Source organism: Mixophyes fleayi, chromosome 5 (assembly GCF_038048845.1).
Source record: "Mixophyes fleayi isolate aMixFle1 chromosome 5, aMixFle1.hap1, whole genome shotgun sequence".
Classification (NCBI taxonomy): Eukaryota; Metazoa; Chordata; class Amphibia; order Anura; family Limnodynastidae; genus Mixophyes; species Mixophyes fleayi.
Genome location: NC_134406.1, coordinates 211,748,594 through 211,766,974, shown reverse-complemented (window position 1 = coordinate 211,766,974; position 18,381 = coordinate 211,748,594). Strand labels below are relative to the sequence as shown.

The following is an 18,381-nucleotide window of genomic DNA, read 5'->3' as shown; positions in this document are numbered from 1 at the left end:
CCTTGTTTGATAGATTAAAATATAGCATTATCAAAACAGTTCACTCTGCCTTTGTAAATATGTATCTAACTCTTGTTTTTACTGTAACATAACATGTTTTACGCCATTGTACAGTGACATTTTTCTAAGTAGGTAGGTACACGTTGAGTAACATAGCTGTGGATTAATCATTAACGTAGAAAACACACTAACACGCCATTTTACTCCAAAGATAGGATGCCTAGCCACCATCTAGAGAGTGACATCCATCACTTGCTTTTCGATATTAATGCTATGTGGGACAAAAGTCACTTTTGAAATAGAGAAGTAAGCAGAAACATAATAATCATAATAAAATATCAATAGTAAAAATATAGGGCCACATAGATGTGATTGGCATGCCAGACTCGGTGCCCTTACCTCCAGGATGTCCTCTTACTGGGATAGGTGAAGGTCTGCTCTGGAGACTGTGGAGCATGGAGTTGTCAAATGGTCCTGCAGACCAGGCTGAAGTCAGAGGTGGTGCCATATAGGATGTGTAAGGACTAGCGTAGGATCCGTTAAGAGACCTGGCCAGAGGTGTATATTGATCTCTGCCATTCACGTTGATGCCATTGTTGTAGCCACCATCCCTGTTGGTTCCATTGGACATAGGTGGACTAGAAGAGTAGTGGTATCGGCTGGATGCATGCGGACTATTGTTGCTGTATGAGGAGTTCTCTGAGGCTGGTTGGGACCACACTGAGTGATTGTTCACCGAGTGGGAGCCCTGAGAAGGTCCACCCCCTTGCAGGTAGGAGATGCTTGTAAGCATGGATCCAACTCTGGTGGTGGGTACATAGACCGGAGAGCTGGCAGCGGAGTGCATATAGCTTCCTGCGGACCCATCGTAGCTGACGGGCCCCTGGCCTGTTGTGATGGTCAAAGTTTGGTACATATCTCCTTGAGGTGGTTCAGACAAAGCGCTAAACCTAGAGTCTCTGTTGGGTAAGATGAGTTTGTTGATGTGATCTAAATCCCTAAAAAGTATGATATCTTCCGGGTTGGGCAGGGTGGAGAGATGAGTAACACCAAAGTGGTGGGCAGAGGACCTGCCCTCTTGTAGAGACTGGTTCCTCTCTGTGTCAGGGTGGTGGGATTTGGTGGAGCCCAAATCTCCCTGTGAGCTGGAGGAAGGGGACGAGGACGAGCTGTCAGTCCCTTTGATTTTAGTATGGTAGAAAGAGCTCCCTAGACCGAGTCTTTTCACATCGGACCAGGTATCCTCAGGTAGGTCCATCCAGCTCGACAACTGAAGAGAAATTGGTACTGGGATCCGCGCGTCCTTTAAGAAACAGCCCGCATAGATGAAAGACAATAAAACATAAAAGCACAAGGTTAGGGTACATCTAAGTGCAGCATACAATTAAATCATTGCTGGAAATGCTTAATGCAATTAATACGACTACATCAAGACAAAGGGTACTTGGTCAGAGACATGCATTATGTAAAAGGCGAGTAAATAATAGGATCAGACAGCAAATAAGCTTAACAGCTTCACATGACAATGCTCTCCTTTTCTTTAAGTATAATGATTTTTGTTAATAGACTACAAAGCGTATAGGTTCTTCCCACAACCAATGTCAGGATAGACGCGCACAATGCAAAATCCAAACTAAGTTTACAGCAAAGATTCACGGGCCACACTATCTATGATTGAGCTTGTCATGTCCTGAGTCCCCTTATTCCTTATTCCACTGACAGCGAGTACAACGGTCTATATATACCATATCCTGCAGCTCTGGAAAGCTCTGCTCTCTTCCCCTGGTGTAGGAGAGAGGTTCCGTGCCTAGCTCACATCCACACACACTGACTCAGTCATATGGGAGGGGAGAGTCGGGAGAAGCCAATGTACCTTCAGGAGTAGGTCTGTGCCAGTCAGCACCATTTACTTAGGGCCTCCCAAGGTTTACATTCGGTTACACGTTTCAACCAAGCAACACACCTTGCAAATGGCAAATCTCCACTATCAACAATTTCAACCTCTGAGCGCAGCACAGCGCTTGGCTCACAGGAACCCAACACTTTCCCCAACATCACACAATCCAAGACACTGACATTGCCGACGGCTCCGGTGTGAGTTGAGGTCTCACCTGAGAGTTACTAGCAGGAAGTAAAGTGACAAGTGTGCAACAGATAGGCAGCTTTATCAAACGTTTAACATCTAGATTCCCAGGACGAAGCCAATGGCAGTGAACCGGTTCACTGGACTGCTACAATACGGCTGAGAAAAACGTTTTAAAGACAAATCCGCTGCAATTATGTTGATGACTTGTTATACAAACCAGTATCTCTAGCACAGCCTCGGAAACTTTTCCCAGTGTTTGTGTGTAGGGCACGATTTGTAGTCACTTATCCTAAGCCTGTTTGTACATCCTGTGGCACATAATGTTGGTATACAAATCAAGAGAAAGATGCGCTAACCTATTGCCGAGCTGTGTCCATTAGTCCTGATGCAGTCCAGAGATTCAGCGAGGCAAACTCAGAGTAAAAAGTCTGGGTGGATAGTGCTGTAGACTCCTGTAACTGTAATACTACAATATGAAGGAGGAGGCGCCTCTTACAGCTCTGCCTGAAAACTGCAGCAACTGCTGATTGGATTCATGCAGATCTAAATAAACACTGATCTCCACAGGGGTGCCAGTCCTAGCACTTTACATGGAGCAAACTGTAAACACTGCCCTGGCCGCATACAGGCAGCAGAGACAGGCTGACTGATGTACACTCCACGGGGAGGAAAACCCACAATTGGGTGTGTGTATCTATCCAACAAGGGGCCACAAAAACACGCGTCTCTTCTCAAACACATTAATGGCTAATGATCACAGCTTTTATAATAGTTTTACAAGCCATTAAAAAAGACCTAAATATTTACAAATACACCAATACATCTGCCACAATTGTGCAACAAATCAACTGAACCGTTGTTCATATTACTTTTGGTATACTGTACAATAAACAAAGTTCATATAATTATGAATGTGTCAATATTTCCATTGCAAAAATATGCCAAGGTGATATGTTACCTCTTTTATAGAACCAGGGCTGGTGACTTTTTATGCACTTTTATTGGAAGAAAAATAACGCAATAGAATGGATAAAGGATTGAGTGTTAGTTTTGCTTTAGCAATCGACTGCTGATAGGCTCCTCCCTCCGATTGTGTACAGGTAAATCAGGTCACAATTGTAGGCTGCTAGTCCCCTGACACCTATAGGTAAACTACATTTCAGCTGCTGGTTATCTCAGATGTGGACAAACTGATATGGTACTTACCAGGAAAGTGACTGGAAATAAAATGACTGTGTCCCTTGGCTGATATTATCAGTAGTAGATCTGTCACCACCACTGGCTGGCACAGAACGATTTTCTCCTTGGGACATGGATATATGTCTGACAAGCTGTTATAACCAGCAGAAAATAATCCTTTCTACATAATCCAAAGGCTGATAATATTATTTTGTGTGTAGGTGAGAGGTGAGTAAAATGGAACTATCTTGTAAAGGGTGTAGAGAGAAAAATACATATATATTTTTATAAAAAAGTCCAATCACAGAACAGACACAACAAATATAATCGCGAGAATCGGTCATTCAGAGGATGTGTACAGCACGTGTTTATTTACTAAATCGCATATATTTCGGTGTTCTCTTTAGCATAGTGACTACGATTTAAATTAAAACTCAGGATCGGGCAATTTATAATTCTTCGTTTACATTTTAAACCGATATAAACATTTCTAACAATGCCGAAATGCACATCTGTTATCATGTGATTACCCTAATTACAATTTCCACGCTAATTTTAAATGACAGTAAAATTTTATACCATTATAAATAACATTTGTACCCTCACGTGATATACATATACACACTCATAAAAACTATAGCTTTCGATGTAATCACAATGGAAAGTTTATAAAGTACAGTGATTATATAGTTTCAGACAAACATAAAAAAAAACAAGTGTTTAATTTAAATAATTTTGATTATGTTCAAAAATAATATGTATATATATATATATATATATATATATATATATATATATATATATATATGTTTGTGTGTGTGTCACTAAAATAATTTGTTGCGCACAAATTTTTTTCTAACAATTTTATCCAAATATCAATGTATGCTATATCCATAACTAGATAAATATGGCTAGGTTAAAACACGACAAAACGTAAGAGATAGCCTATTATAATTTTTACAAAAGCATTTCAGCAATTTTGACTAATATTAACAAGTCAGGTGGTTGGAGTGAAAATTCTCTACATTTAAACGTAATTGACCAAATAATTTGTAATTTCATGATGAAGATGATGGATTTGCTCTATTTAGGGTAAACGTTTTATTTTATCTTTAGTTTGAAGTTGCTTTTATTTTATTGTTTTCTATCCCTGTATTAAGGGGACAATCATGAAAATGGAATAAAAAGCCTGTAACTTCATTAATCATTTCCCAACATCTATATAGAAGCGTGTGCTTGTTTAGTTCTAGACCACTTCAAATGCGTAATATTTTGACTATATAGAAATATTAACATGCTTAATATAAGCATAGTGAAACAAATAAGGCATTATATTTCTTCATAACACTATCAGAAAATGCCCAAAAAATCCCAACGTGAATCCTTTAATTGTTTAAAAGTTGTATCGTTTATTTTGAATGCACAGAAATGTCAATGTGCAGAATCATTCATAGCGCCTATATATTCAGACTGAGAGAGTGTTGTGTGACGTCATATGACGTCACACATTCCCTTTTAACCCGCGATCTGTGTCTAACGAGAAAAGATTAAACGCTGGATCCCTTTTAACCCTTAACATTTATATTGGTCTGTGCAGGATTTATTCCAGCGACTGTGAGCTGCAGACACGCCGACAGGCCGCTTTGATGTTAATTTATGTGGCCCTAGTGTAGGTGATTTATCTAGAGTTTTAAAAGAAAGATAATGTGAAGGATAATGCGATCATTCAGGCTGGAGTCCTTTATTTGCATGTAGCTTGAGATAGCCGGCAAATGTACCCACACATCCCAGACGTCTACAGTATAAACTGTTAAATATTAAGTGCCCTATAAAATAAAAATGTACCATACACACGATTAAATGCTTTTATTCTCAGCACCACATACACTAATTCCTACAACTGTTATGATACTTTAAGAATTACTAGTGAATTATTGTTTAAAATTCAATACCTCAATTGTTTTTATTTCATAGTTTAGAAATTGCTATTGGTATTAAAGTAATTGTATTATCTGTATAGTGGTTAAGCTTTTATTAAATATTATTTCATATATTGGTACTTTTAACTTTACAAATAAAGTATATGTCATGATATGAGTTTATGTATTTTAGAATAAAAGTGCACAATTATGCACCTTTCTCAGACACCTGTTATTGCTTTTTATTTCTGTTTATCGTATATAGAATATAAAGAGTAATGTGTAAGATCTCCTCATCCTTGCACGTTCCTGTAATCATTTTCCTACAGGGTCCCTTTTTTGCACTACTGGCCTCCAGTTTGGGATGAGGAAGTTCTATGGAGCAGATTTGTCGTCTCTCTGTCTGCTGCCCACCAATAATCCATCCACTGATAAAGTCATCTGGTATAAAGTGTCCTCTGACTTGGAGGTGACCTGGGTTTAATCTCCAGACATTCACATACAGTTACTGCTGATTAGCTTGTCTGTTTACCTAATTATCATACTATGTAAAAAAAACAGGCAAATGTCATGTTAGCGAGTTATTTTTTTTTTCCATACCAAAGCAGATCTGAATAATAAATGCAGAGAGCTCAGCGGGAGCGATCACTAATGTAATTGACACTTTGGCGCTTCTGCCTTTGGTGTAGTCTACCTGAGTGGTGAAATTATCACATTATCTGTTATCACGGCACCCAGAATGGCCTGTTCAGCGCTTAGCACATGTGTAGGACCTTCACTGCTCTATTCCACTTAGAAATGAGGGAATCTGACAAATGTGTGTAGTTTTGTGGAATGAAATTTCGGGAAATAAAATCTATTTAAATATAAAAATAATTCCCATTCCTGGACTTTGTGAATTAAGTTGCACGGGAAAAAACATAAAGTCATGCTTGGAAATAGAAAGCCATATATATATATATATATATATATATATATATATATATATATATATATATATATATATATATATATATATACATATATATATATATATATATATATATATATATATATATATATATATATATATATATATATACATATATATATATATATATATATATATATATACATATATATATATATATATATATATATATATATATATATATATATATATACAGAGAGAGAGAGAGAGAGAGAGAGAGAGAGAAAGAGAGAGAGAGAGAAAGAGAGAGAAGGAGATACATATATATATATATATATATATATATATATATATATATATATATATATATACACACACACACAGAGACACACACGATATGTGTATAGTTTATAATATTTTCTAAAATAAATAAATATTCAATACAATTTTGTTTTCACCAGATATTAATAATTCTTACCATCTAGGGTCTATTTATTTTGCTTTTAAACTTTTTTGCAGCATAAACTAGATTATGTGCTACTACAGTGTTATTACTATACGCATTAATGAAATATCCTAAATGCAGTTTATCTCTGTACAGATTTGGACTATAGAGCTTTAGTTCACAAACATATCTTTTGGCGCCTATTAGCAGTTTTCGTCTTTAAGGTAGAACAAATAAACAAACAGAACAGGGAGACTGTAGGCTCCATAGTTACAGATGTTACATGTAAAGCGCTGAGCAGAGATATATAGGTTTTCTGCTATATAGGGCAGCTTCCAGGGAGCTTTTGAGTCTAGATCCCTTGTTTGCAAGTCTAATGATGGTTACAGTAAGAAAGGTCACCCTGTCAGCTATCAGTATGACAGGGGTGCAAAACATTCTTCCCCACGCTGTGTTTATATAACTTAAATGTTCTTTATACACTGCTGCCAGGCTGATAAGAGAGCTGACTCCACGCTGGGTCTCCCCCTCCTCCTTGCCTTGTAGTTCACTTCAATATCACACGTGCTATATACAGTAGGGAAAATACTGAATTATCAATCAAATCTGCATCCCTCCTCTTCTAGGACTAAATTTCAGGACTAACGATTTAAATACATGATAGATAGATAGATAGATAATTAATTAATTGATAGGTCTACAGAACAGTGACTTTTCTATTTGAATTGTCATATTACTACATACGTGAAATGATTGAAAGAAAGTGGCAAAGCAATGGACTAGTCAAGCACTCCTATCCTGTTATAATATTGATAATTAAATAATTATGGGTCAAAACCTTTATTAAGTCATATTAAATTAAAAACATATCTCTATAACCTCATTTCTTAGAAATATAAAAGAATACTAAAGCAGTGAAAAGAAAAGAAAGTAGTGTATTAAAAGAATGAACTACTTGTGGTTGAATCTTTTAATGCACTAATTAATACACTAATAACAGGATATGAGTGATTGACTAGTCCATTGTTTTGCCTTTTTCTTTCATGTATTTTCATTATGGAAAAGAGCCCCCCCTCACCCAGATATTAATATTTATATAGGAATGAGGTATGTCCTGACCCAGTGTGGATGATTCTAAAGCTTTGTGGGATACGTGAAATGATTGCCTTGCTGTAGATAGAAAGATGTAACAGTTTAGCATATAATAGTGCTTGTAGTGTTTGTCCCTACCTTGTAGACAGTGGAACTCTTGATCACAATGTCAGTCCTCAGTTACCATCCCAACAGTAAATCATTTATTCGTTATTGACTGACTATCTGATAAGTCAATTTGTATAAGTTGTGGCATTGTGCTATGTGAACACGTCCTGATAGGCAAGGTGATGTAACAGTATACTATGACTAGTGACATTTGTCATACTGGGGATTAAAAATAAAATGCCATGCTTTGCTATATATGTATTTTGTCATAATATAAAATATCACAGTCTCTATATTTATAAAATATATACAGACAAATACAAATAAAGTTCTGATAGCTATTTCCATTTGCAACAATTTTAAAATGTAAATAAGAAAAGCCTGTATACACTTGCACTATTATGTATGTGCAAAAGAGTGTAACGGCACAAGACCATTTTATTATATCTTTCCTGGTATGAAATCTTAGTATGGTTTTGAACAGGTTCAAATATTTGTGGAGCAAAACTATTTTACAAAAAAAAACCTCCACCCTTCTTCCTTCTACTAAAAACTTGTGTCAGGAGTAGAAACATTAAATCTTACCTCTTGTGTACATAACAAAAGTCTATTTCAGCCGTAATATTTTGTTTTAATATAGTGATATATTTCTACTTTATTCCCTAGTCTGATTCTTTCTTGTGCTTGGAAAGTCGTTGCACGTATCGGCAATGACAAGTCATTTCTTATTTAACCCTTAACTAACAAGATATAAACGAGTTTTAAAAGTATGTAGAGAATACATTTTGTGCATTAGGAAAAAGTTTGAGTGGACAAAAACCTAATCAGCAAATGGGTGCATCAAATGATTCCATGCTGACAATTGTTTAGCAACTTAATTAAATATAACTTAAAGTTAATTAAAGATGACAATGTAGCACAGTGCTATATACCATTTGGATCTCTTTAATAACATGGTGCTATGTGCACAAAGGTGCTGAAACCCACACTAACCAACCTAAAGTTAACTTTCATTTTCTAAACTATTCTAGAAAAAGTGGCAGCTACAATCTGATTGGTTGCTGTTTTAGTAAACTGCATAATACATATAACCTTAACAATGGTATGCAGAAATATTTATCTATATCATCATCATCATTTATTTATATAGCGCCACTATATATGTGCAATATACACAGAAAAGGTTGAATGTTAACTAATAATGAATACTTTCATTACAATACAAAAGTAGTGAATTGAAATATACAATATGTAATATAATTTAATTGACAGGTCATTCATTAGCCATTGTATTATCAAAACTGAACAATTTGGGAATGAAATCATAATCTAACAAGAACTCCACCCTGAAGGGATGTATTAAGAAACATTTAATTTTTTAACAATGTCAATCCCAGATTCTGCAGCTTAGTTAAATAAAGGAATTGCGCCCAACTCTTTTAAGATACATATTTAATTTTCATTCTAGATAAACTACTATCTTCTTTCTTTGAATGTAATACCTTCCTTCCCAGAAATAAAAACAAACAAACAACTAATAAAAATATAAAATACAATTAACCTTTGGTAAATCATGGAAAAATTGTCGAGTTACTAAAGAGACTTGTTATTTTCCATGTTTCCCTCCTATACCCACTCATACAGGCCCATTCACTTATACCCTATTCATACTGCACCGTAATTCCCGGGTCGGACCCGGGTTGCCTGCACTATGAATGGTGCAACCCAGGTTTTTGCATAGTTGCATAGGGGAGAGAGAGAGAGAGAGAGAGAGAGAGAGGGAGAGAGGGAGAGGGAGAGAGAGAGAGAGAGAGATATTTTTTTTCATATTCCAGCTTTCAGCCAATGAAAAGTGCTCTGGTGATGACTCCCACAAATTGCCAGGGCACAGACTTGTGCAGTATGAATGGGGTCAACCCGGGAAATTCCCGGGTCCAAGGTGCAGTATGAATGGTGTTTCTGAGCTGGGACGCTCCGAGCCCCTGCAAAAACCCTGCTTCAAAAACCCGGGATATTGCAGGGGCGGCAGTATGAAAGTGGTATTAGTCGCCAGGTGCCACTGGTCATTGCCTCAAGCACATTGCCTGCTAATACAGTACAAAAATCTCTGAGCAGAGATTTTAGCAAAAATTCCTATACGTTGTATCTCAGTGGACTGTTCCAGAGACATATTGGATCTCATTAAGAGTCGGATGCAAAGTCCGTTTTAGGCGCATCCAACAAAAAAACACTAACACGCATGTGCAGCAAGCACCATCTCCGTCTGCATCTTGGACGCAATTAATACTTGCGACAGCTTCGAGAGAATGGGCGGAACGCGGAATTGTGAAGGCGTGACCATGTAAATACATCCTAGATGCAGTGAGGCGCAGACGCAACACACGTCAAAAAAGGGCTAAAGCTGTGCAGCAGGAATTAGGTGGCACAAGTGTTAGCTAACTGCAGGAACTGCTCGCAGCTCGATAGGGTATTACGAGTGGAACGCAACTGGGGTTGCTTGCCACTCGTAATACCCTACCAAGCTGCAGCACACTCCCACTCCTACACTTCTTAAACGGGCTTTGCGTCCGACTCTAAATGAGGTCTATTGTATCACCTTGTAGGTAATTAAATCTACACCATTGAGTTTTTAACCTATTTTATTATCCTTAACACATTTCTGTAGTGTTATAGATATGAGATTCTCATTTGTGAGCAATTTTTGTTTTTTATTTTTTACAAATGAATGAAGCTTTAGAGTCATTTAAGAAAATTAGAACCCCAAAGAAGAAACTACTATAATATTAGGACATAATAGAAATAAAAAGAAAACCAGGACAGTAATAAAATTGCATCATTGCTGAGTTAAACTGGAGAAGTTGTCAATTATTTTTGTGTCGTCAACAGTCCCAATTGTAAAACGATACAGAATTTGCTGGCACTATATAAATAAATGTTGATGAACAGTCCTTCTGTTTTATGCTAAAATACTTTAGGGAGAAGCATCATTTTTATTTTGTTTTAATATATTTGATCAAAAAAAGGGTTGCAAAATATTGAAAGAAAGGGAGTAGGTGGGTAAGGGAAAAACAGGTGAGGGTAAGGGGAATTAGCACACACACAAATGGGAAGTACAGCCACAGAGATATACATTGCCCACTGAATGCATTGTGGGATCCAATGACCCCTATTCCTGTCCTATATTATATTGAAAATGTAATAAAACTTCTTGTTAACAATAAACAAATATATAATAGTATATAGAGTATGCACGATTTGTTGCTGAACTGTATCTCCCATAATGCAAAGCCTTGCTCTTTCAGATGATCTCATTTTACAGCCAACTAAAGTACAGTGAATTGAACACTGTGCGCAAAAGAGAGAAACCACAAATTGAGTGTGCAAACGCCTACAATGCGTTATTAATAAGTCCATTCGGTCAGCATCATTTATGATGCAGTAATATGCATCCTTGCTGCACATTTTTATAGGTGCAGCTGCACTTATTTGTTTTTCATGGTCTAAATAAGTAGACACATTGGACCTGATGCTGAGTTTGGAAGCATGCTGGGGGAAATTTATGCTAAAAATAAAATGCCAGCCATAAAAATAGCGTATTTACAGTCAAATGCTAACTTGTACATATGGCAAGATGCGTCCGTCTCTGTAGCATATGCTCTGGGTTAACGTCAGACCCGCATACACCCACATATGCATACACACAACCAGGTCATAAGCACAGGAAATATTTGTTAGCATTATTTTTTATAGTAAACAAAATATTCGCTATTAGGCTTACGATAATACAGCAAATATAATATTCCTTTGTCACGTACGAATAAAAGTATAAAAGATTTTTTTAAAAATACGCCCACAAAATTCTGATATATTCACAGTCAATGAAGAAAGCACCTATTTGATGAATTCTCAATCATCCAATCAGAAGCGACCCCCTATTAGTCCTGGCATATATGGATCACTGTGCTGGTCTGCATCAGCTGAATTTGTGTGAACATGTCATTACTGTACTTTGCATTTGTTAGACCACCCCCTCCCTCCGCCTTTCCTCCTACCTGGTCTTAGTAGGCGCAAGTAAAATAATTGCTCTCCTAATAAATCCTTGGGTGCTGGGTATATGCATAAATATTTATTTAATTCATTAAATGGATTAGAAAAGAAGGCCCTTTGCAGAGGTAGAAAAGAGTAGTGCGCTCTTTTAAAAATGGATAAAGCAGTGAACTACTGCGCTGAGGCAGAAGGCTGCTTCAGCGCAGTAGCTCATTGCTTTATTAGTAGGTGCAAGTGTCAGATGCATGCAACTCAGCATACATGTAGATGTGCGTGCTCTCTTTGGGTCTGATGTAGAGTGCAATTTACACTGAAATCATAAGTGTAAATTGCATCCTGTAGTTTACACAGGATTCCAAGTTTCACAGATCTTAAGATCCGTACAACGTAGAGTATTATTATTATTATTAATATTATTATTATCATTTATTTGTTAGGCGCCACAAGGTTTCCGCAGCGCCGTACATAATACAAACAGGAGACCATACAGGGTGACATAGTACAGAGCAATAAACACAAAGTACCAATACTTCAGAACTCCGGGCAGACATATGAGCGAAGATGGAGTAGAAGAACAGGTATGGAGACAGGAGGGGAGAGGGGCCCTGCTCATATGAGCTCACATCCTAAGGGAGTACTGTACAAATTGCACAAACATACCTCTTTATCTGCCTTATGGGGCGGGGTGCATGATACACTTAATTGTATCTGTTGCAGCGGCCCTGTAAACAAATAAATGAATAAATTAATTAATGTAGACAGAAAAAACCCAAAATCGTGCTCCCCCCCCCCCCCCCTCAAACAGCACACGGGTTGGTTAAGCTGTTTGGGAGGGTGGCACACTTATTATTTAAATGTAATTATTTTTTTACTTCTTTTTTCAATAGAGCCAGGTCTGTTGCACCGGGAGAAAGCACTCACAAAAGATAAGTCTCCTAGAGACCATCTGTGGTTGCTTTAAACTCAGCATAACATGTAAAAAGAGTGTGAACACACCTTTAGATTGTTAGGCTCGCCCACAACCTTCCCCGTTCCACCTCTCTAAGCGCAGAGAGGTGCAAGGGGGAGATCCGTCTCAGTTGGATGGCAAACTGATCCTTGAGTGCTAAAAGTGCTAGTTGCGCTGATGAGTTGGACTTGTGGGCATGTTCAGTGCAAATTTTCAGAATTTACACTAAGCAAACATACATCAGCTCAGCATCAGGCCCATTATGCAATATTTAGTAAAATTTGTATTGTGACTGAAATACACATGGCCAGTTAAAGTAAAAACCTCACCTCAGAGTCTTGTTTATGTCACATTTGGACAACTTCCTTAATTCATTTGAACGTTTATGCTTAAATATGGCTCATGCAACCTCCATTTACATATTATGTAACTCATAACAGGAAGGGAACATCAGAGCTTATATTAATTTTACATTTTAGTTATTTATTATATTGTCTTATATATATATGTATATTAAAGTGTTTTCTCACTACAAGATGTCTTTTTTTTTTAGCTAAAAAAGAGCCCCATTGATTCCATTAAAAGTTACACTGACCACACACTGGCCGATTCCGACCCTCAATCTGAGCACTGACCAACAGGATCGCTGTCCATTTGGGAATGGGCTAGACAACTGGGTCCCTTCCGGCATCTCTGGGTCCATTGATTTTGATTGGATTATTTTGATGCTGCAATATCAGCAACTATATTGGGCAAATGGTGTGTGTGACCAGGTTAAAGGCTGAGCATTGATTAGCACCACCAATGAGTAATTCCTCATCCTGCAATTAATAGCATCTTGCCATGCTAACCAGAGGGCTACTCTGTTAGAATTAATTAAATGGTGCAAATATAAGCGCTTGATCTCACAGGAAATAGTGTAGTGTGACACAATTTTTTTGTACGGGCCCAATCTACCTAGGCAATGCAGCCCTGTGCGGACAAACCTAGTGCTGGTTTGGCATTATGGCATGTTACCTTGTCTTTGAGAAAGCTTAACTGAGTCAAACAAAATGCGTCAGTGAGAGAGATGGTGTTCTGTCTACCGAATTCTTTATTTGATTACTGTATACACCCGATCAGTTAACAAGAGCCTTAGTTAAATCTGTAAACCCTACGGTGGCCACTGGGCGGTAAAGTATATCCTCAAATACGTTTGTGGGATCTCATAATTTGAAGGAGCTGACACTTGCAAGAAGGAGTGTGCTGAATTGTGCGACAGTATCTGCCAGCTGCAGCTACATCCCCCTCGGCATAGTACGTAACTTTACTATGCTCGTCCACTACTTTCACCTCTGTAAGTGTAGAGAGGTGCAAGGGGGAGGTGCGTCTAATACCCCATTCATACTGCACCAAAATCCCGGGTTTTTCCTGGGTCGAGCTCAAACAACCCGGGTCTTGGTGCAGTATGAATGGTACAAGTGAAAAATCCCGGGTCTAAAAACCCGGGTCTTCAACCCGGGATTTATCGAGGGGTAATTCCCGGGTCGGACCCGGGTTGCCTGCACTATGAATGGTGCAGAGAGAGAGAGAGAGAGAGAGAGAGAGAGAGAGAGAGAAGTTGGTAAATCATGGAAAAATCGTCGAGTTACTAAAGAGACTTGTTATTTTCCATTTTTCCCTCCTATACCCACTCATACAGGCCCATTCACTTATACCCCATTCATACTGCACCGTAATTCCCGGGTCGGACCCGGGTTGCCTGCATAGTTGCATAGGGGAGAGAGAGAGAGAGAGAGAGAGAGAGAGAGGGAGAGAGGGAGAGGGAGAGGGAGAGAGAGAGAGAGAATTTTTTTTCATATTCCAGCTTTCAGCCAATGAAAACTGCTCTGGTGATGACTCCCACAAATTGCCAGGGCACAGACTTGTGCAGTATGAATGGGGTCAACCCGGGAAAATTCCCGGGTCCAAGGTGCAGTATGAATGCTGTTTCTGAGCTGGGACACTCCGAGCCCCTGCAAAAACCCGGCTTCAAAAACCCGGGATATTGCAGGGGCGACAGTATGAAAGTGGTATAAGTCTGCTAATCTTTGACTACTGTGTATGCATAGTTTCAAAAAAGCTGTTGACTTACGTCCAACTCTTCATGAAGCCTATTATATAAATCTGGACATTGTAATGTAAAAAAATGAATATAAATAATCACTTATATTTATGCATGGATATTTATTGTCAATTGCCTAAAATACAGACAGTTGCACATTAATTGGCATTAAAATAAAATAAAAAAATTATAACTGCTTGCTAAGATTGAATTGCATTTTCCATTATAGCTCTTTGGTTCCAGAGCTTATAACATTATTTTATTAAGATTTGTTGCTTTTTTCCTATTTAAGCATAACAATATAATGCATCCTGCTAATTTTATTTTTTTGGGCTGTGGATGGAGTTTAAGGGGCGACCATGGATATTACATGACCTTGCTGAAACTCAATATATAAAAGAGCCCTCTTCCTCTGTTTATCACAGCTACTATCTCCAAAATGCATCAGTATTACAAAACAGACACTGGAAAAAATATTTCTAAAAATGACATTTTCTCAAACAGCTGCCAGCAAAGTATATGATACAAAGAGTTATCTGGTGAGCACACATAAGCAAGCTCTCGTGAACCGGACATTTTGGTTTACTTACCGGCATGCCCGTTTCTTATAAGCCTTTTCCTTCCCTATTTGCCTCCACACTATTTAAAGCCGTTGTGGCTGCAATATGGTGCTAGTTCATTAAGTCTCTTGCTTTGCTATCAGACTGCTAGGTGCGTTCCTGGTAATAATTTCCTGTTCCAGTGTGTTCCTGGAAATTCCATCTGCTCCAGTGTGTTCCTGGTAATCCCATATGTTCCAGTGTATTCCTGATAATTCCATCTATACCACTGGTTTCTGGATAATAATCTCCCGTTCCAATGTATTCCTGGTAATTCCATCATCATCATCATCATCATCATTTATTTATATAGCGCCACTAATTCCGCAGCGCTGTACAGAGAACTCATTCACATCAGTCCCTGCCCCACTGGAGCTTACAGTCTAAATTCCCTAATATATACACACACTCACACAAAGACAGACAGAGAGGGAGACAGACAGAGACTAGGGTCAATTTTTGATTGCAGCCAATTAACCTACCAGTATGTTTTTTTGGAGTGTGGGAGGAAACCGGAGCACCCGGAGGAAACCCACGCAAACACAGGGAGAACATACAAACTCCACACAGATAAGGCCATGGTCGGGAATCGAACTCATGACCCCAGTGCTGTGAGGCAGACGTGCTAACCACTAGGCCACTGTGCTGCCCATCTATTCCGGTGTATTTCTGGTATCTTCAGCAATCCACTTTACTCCTGGCATTTTAGCAATCCATGTTACTCCTGATATCTTCAGCAATCCGCTATATTCCTCCTGGTATCATCATTCAGTATATACCTGGCATCTCCATTCATCCTGTCCTCTATAATTGCTCTTGATACCACTTACCTGCCTGTCACATCTGATTTCTATATCGAGGGCCGCAACCTATGTGAGGATAGCAGCTAAACCCCTACCTTGTGGTGGTCCCTGGTGAATACCTACCTCATGTCAGGTTCCAGGCCTCTCCAATAGGTAGTATCAAACCAGACTATTTGAATTCCTGTGTGTTCCTGACACAAGCATATAACACTGGGGATGTTGAAGCTGTGGGCAGTTGTTGGTGTCAATGAAGATTTTCCATGAAAATGCACAATAAAGTTAGAAATATTTATTTGTTTTGGCAAGAAATATTATCTACTGACAAAAGAATGACGTGTTACCCATCAGTATAAGGGTTTCAGAGAAATGCCTCCACTACATAAATGTAGAGGAAATAATTCTCTTCTCATGTACATATGAAGTAGATAATATTTATAGATCATAGTATATTATAAGTTCTGCCACATTTTGTGTCATAACTCTCATATGGAAAAGTGTCAACATTGCAATCAGGAGCACATATCTCGGAATGCTAAGCAATACTTGAAAGGCGATTCTCCCCTCACTATCTTCTCAACCTTCTACACCCCACCGAGACTATCTTCACTAAAGTCACCAATGATCTACTCTTGGCTAAGTCGAAGGTTCGCTTCTGTGTCCTTGACCTCGACCTTGGATGAGTGCATGTGTGGACACACGCACTCACCCAAGGTTGAGGTCAAAGTTGCAGAGGGTGCCAGCAGAGCTAAGGCCTACTGAATATATGTTTATCAATACATTATAGGCCTGGCTCTATGGGCAAGTTGACAGATTCTCAGCTTCAGAATGTATCACTGCCACCAACAATTGTAATTCCTTGTAAAAATTAAACAGACAGGGCCCCATCCTCCCTTCTCTCCCCCAACACCCCATCATTTTTTATTTTCCTTGGCCCAATATTTGGCCCGTTCTCTACCTCCCCCTCTGTCAAATGCAGTAAATTTCACCGAAATAAAAATTGGTAAAATAGCGTAAAGAAAACATTTCACTGGTAATATACAGTTTCAAAACAAATCTTATGGAACACACACACACACACACACACACACACACACACACACACATATTATAACAGAAACAAACTAATTCAACCCAACATTCTTAATGGGTTGGGTGACGGGCAGGGATTGCTTCCTGACAAACAACACTGTCAGTGGACAACTATATGGCTAGATCCTGCTCTGGGAAGGCTTATGCCTAGATAACAAACATCTGAGAACGGAATTGGCTTTTCTGATTGCCACCAAAAACAGGAAGTGGGGGCCAGCTGGGAATAAACAGGTATAAAAATAGTGCAACAAGCTAAATCAAGTCAAATTGTGTAATAGCAGCAAGTTGCTAATGCAGCAGGCAAACTACAAAGGTTAGTATTTAAATCCCTGAAATGCACATTAAATTTAAGTGTAGTACAAAAACACTGAAATAAACATTTATTTATATAGCGCCACCAACTCTGCAGCACTGTACAGAGAATATTTGTCATTCACATCAGTCCCTGAGCTTACAGTCCAAATGTCCTAACACACACTAGTGTTAATATTGTCAGCAGCCAATTAACCTACCAGTATGTATTTGGGGTTACAAATGTAAGTTTTTACGTTCTGTAAATACACACTAAGGGGTAAATGTATTAACATGCGGGTTCTTCAACACCCGCGAGTTCGGCGTCTTCGGCGATTAAATTTAAAGCGGCGCTGCATTGTAAAGGGAAACTTCCCTTTACAATGCACCGCCGCTTTAAATTTAATCGCCGAAGACGCCGAACTCACGGGTGTTGAAGAACCCGCATGTTAATACATTTACCCCTAAATTTAGTAAGCTCTAGTGCAAACACAATTCACTGAAAGATTTTTAACTTTAAAATGCAAATTAAAAAGTGTAGTTTATGGCTAACTTGAACAAGTTGAACAGAAAACTAGACAACTAAACTTCGCATATATGAATTCTTTTATATGGTTATTTGTTGTAGAAGTCAACTGCTGAAGCTCCAGCCTTCAAAACAAAGACATCTGAGTAGTAGGCAAGCCTATAGCTGAGATGGGACAAGATCCAGGCTCCTGATACCCCAGTGTGCCTGGACCCCATAACACTGTTCCCCTTGTTCCCTCTTGATGACAGTCCT

General features: G+C 38.4%; 1 protein-coding gene and 1 long non-coding RNA gene across 6 annotated transcripts in view; one reads left to right on the top strand and one right to left on the bottom strand.

Moving 5' to 3' along the window:
* The window catches only part of GATA6 (GATA binding protein 6), a 32,077-nt gene extending 19,574 nt beyond the window's left edge, over positions 1–12,503 (bottom strand). The window contains exons 1-2 of one of the 5 annotated variants that reach the window (XM_075213407.1): positions 12,447–12,503; positions 400–1,303 (exon numbers count right to left, since the gene is read on the bottom strand). In XM_075213407.1, the coding sequence (XP_075069508.1) occupies positions 400–1,258 (859 nt within the window). In that variant the 5' untranslated portion in view covers positions 1,259–1,303; positions 12,447–12,503. The other 4 variants (XM_075213403.1, XM_075213405.1, XM_075213404.1 and 1 more) reach the window with 4 other exon arrangements.
* Positions 982–14,413, top strand: LOC142158956 (uncharacterized). Its single transcript, XR_012692884.1, has 4 exons — positions 982–1,248; positions 3,056–3,186; positions 5,514–5,653; positions 13,289–14,413. It is a non-coding gene; the product is annotated as an uncharacterized LOC142158956 (long non-coding RNA).
* Positions 14,414–18,381: the final 3,968 nt, after the last annotated feature.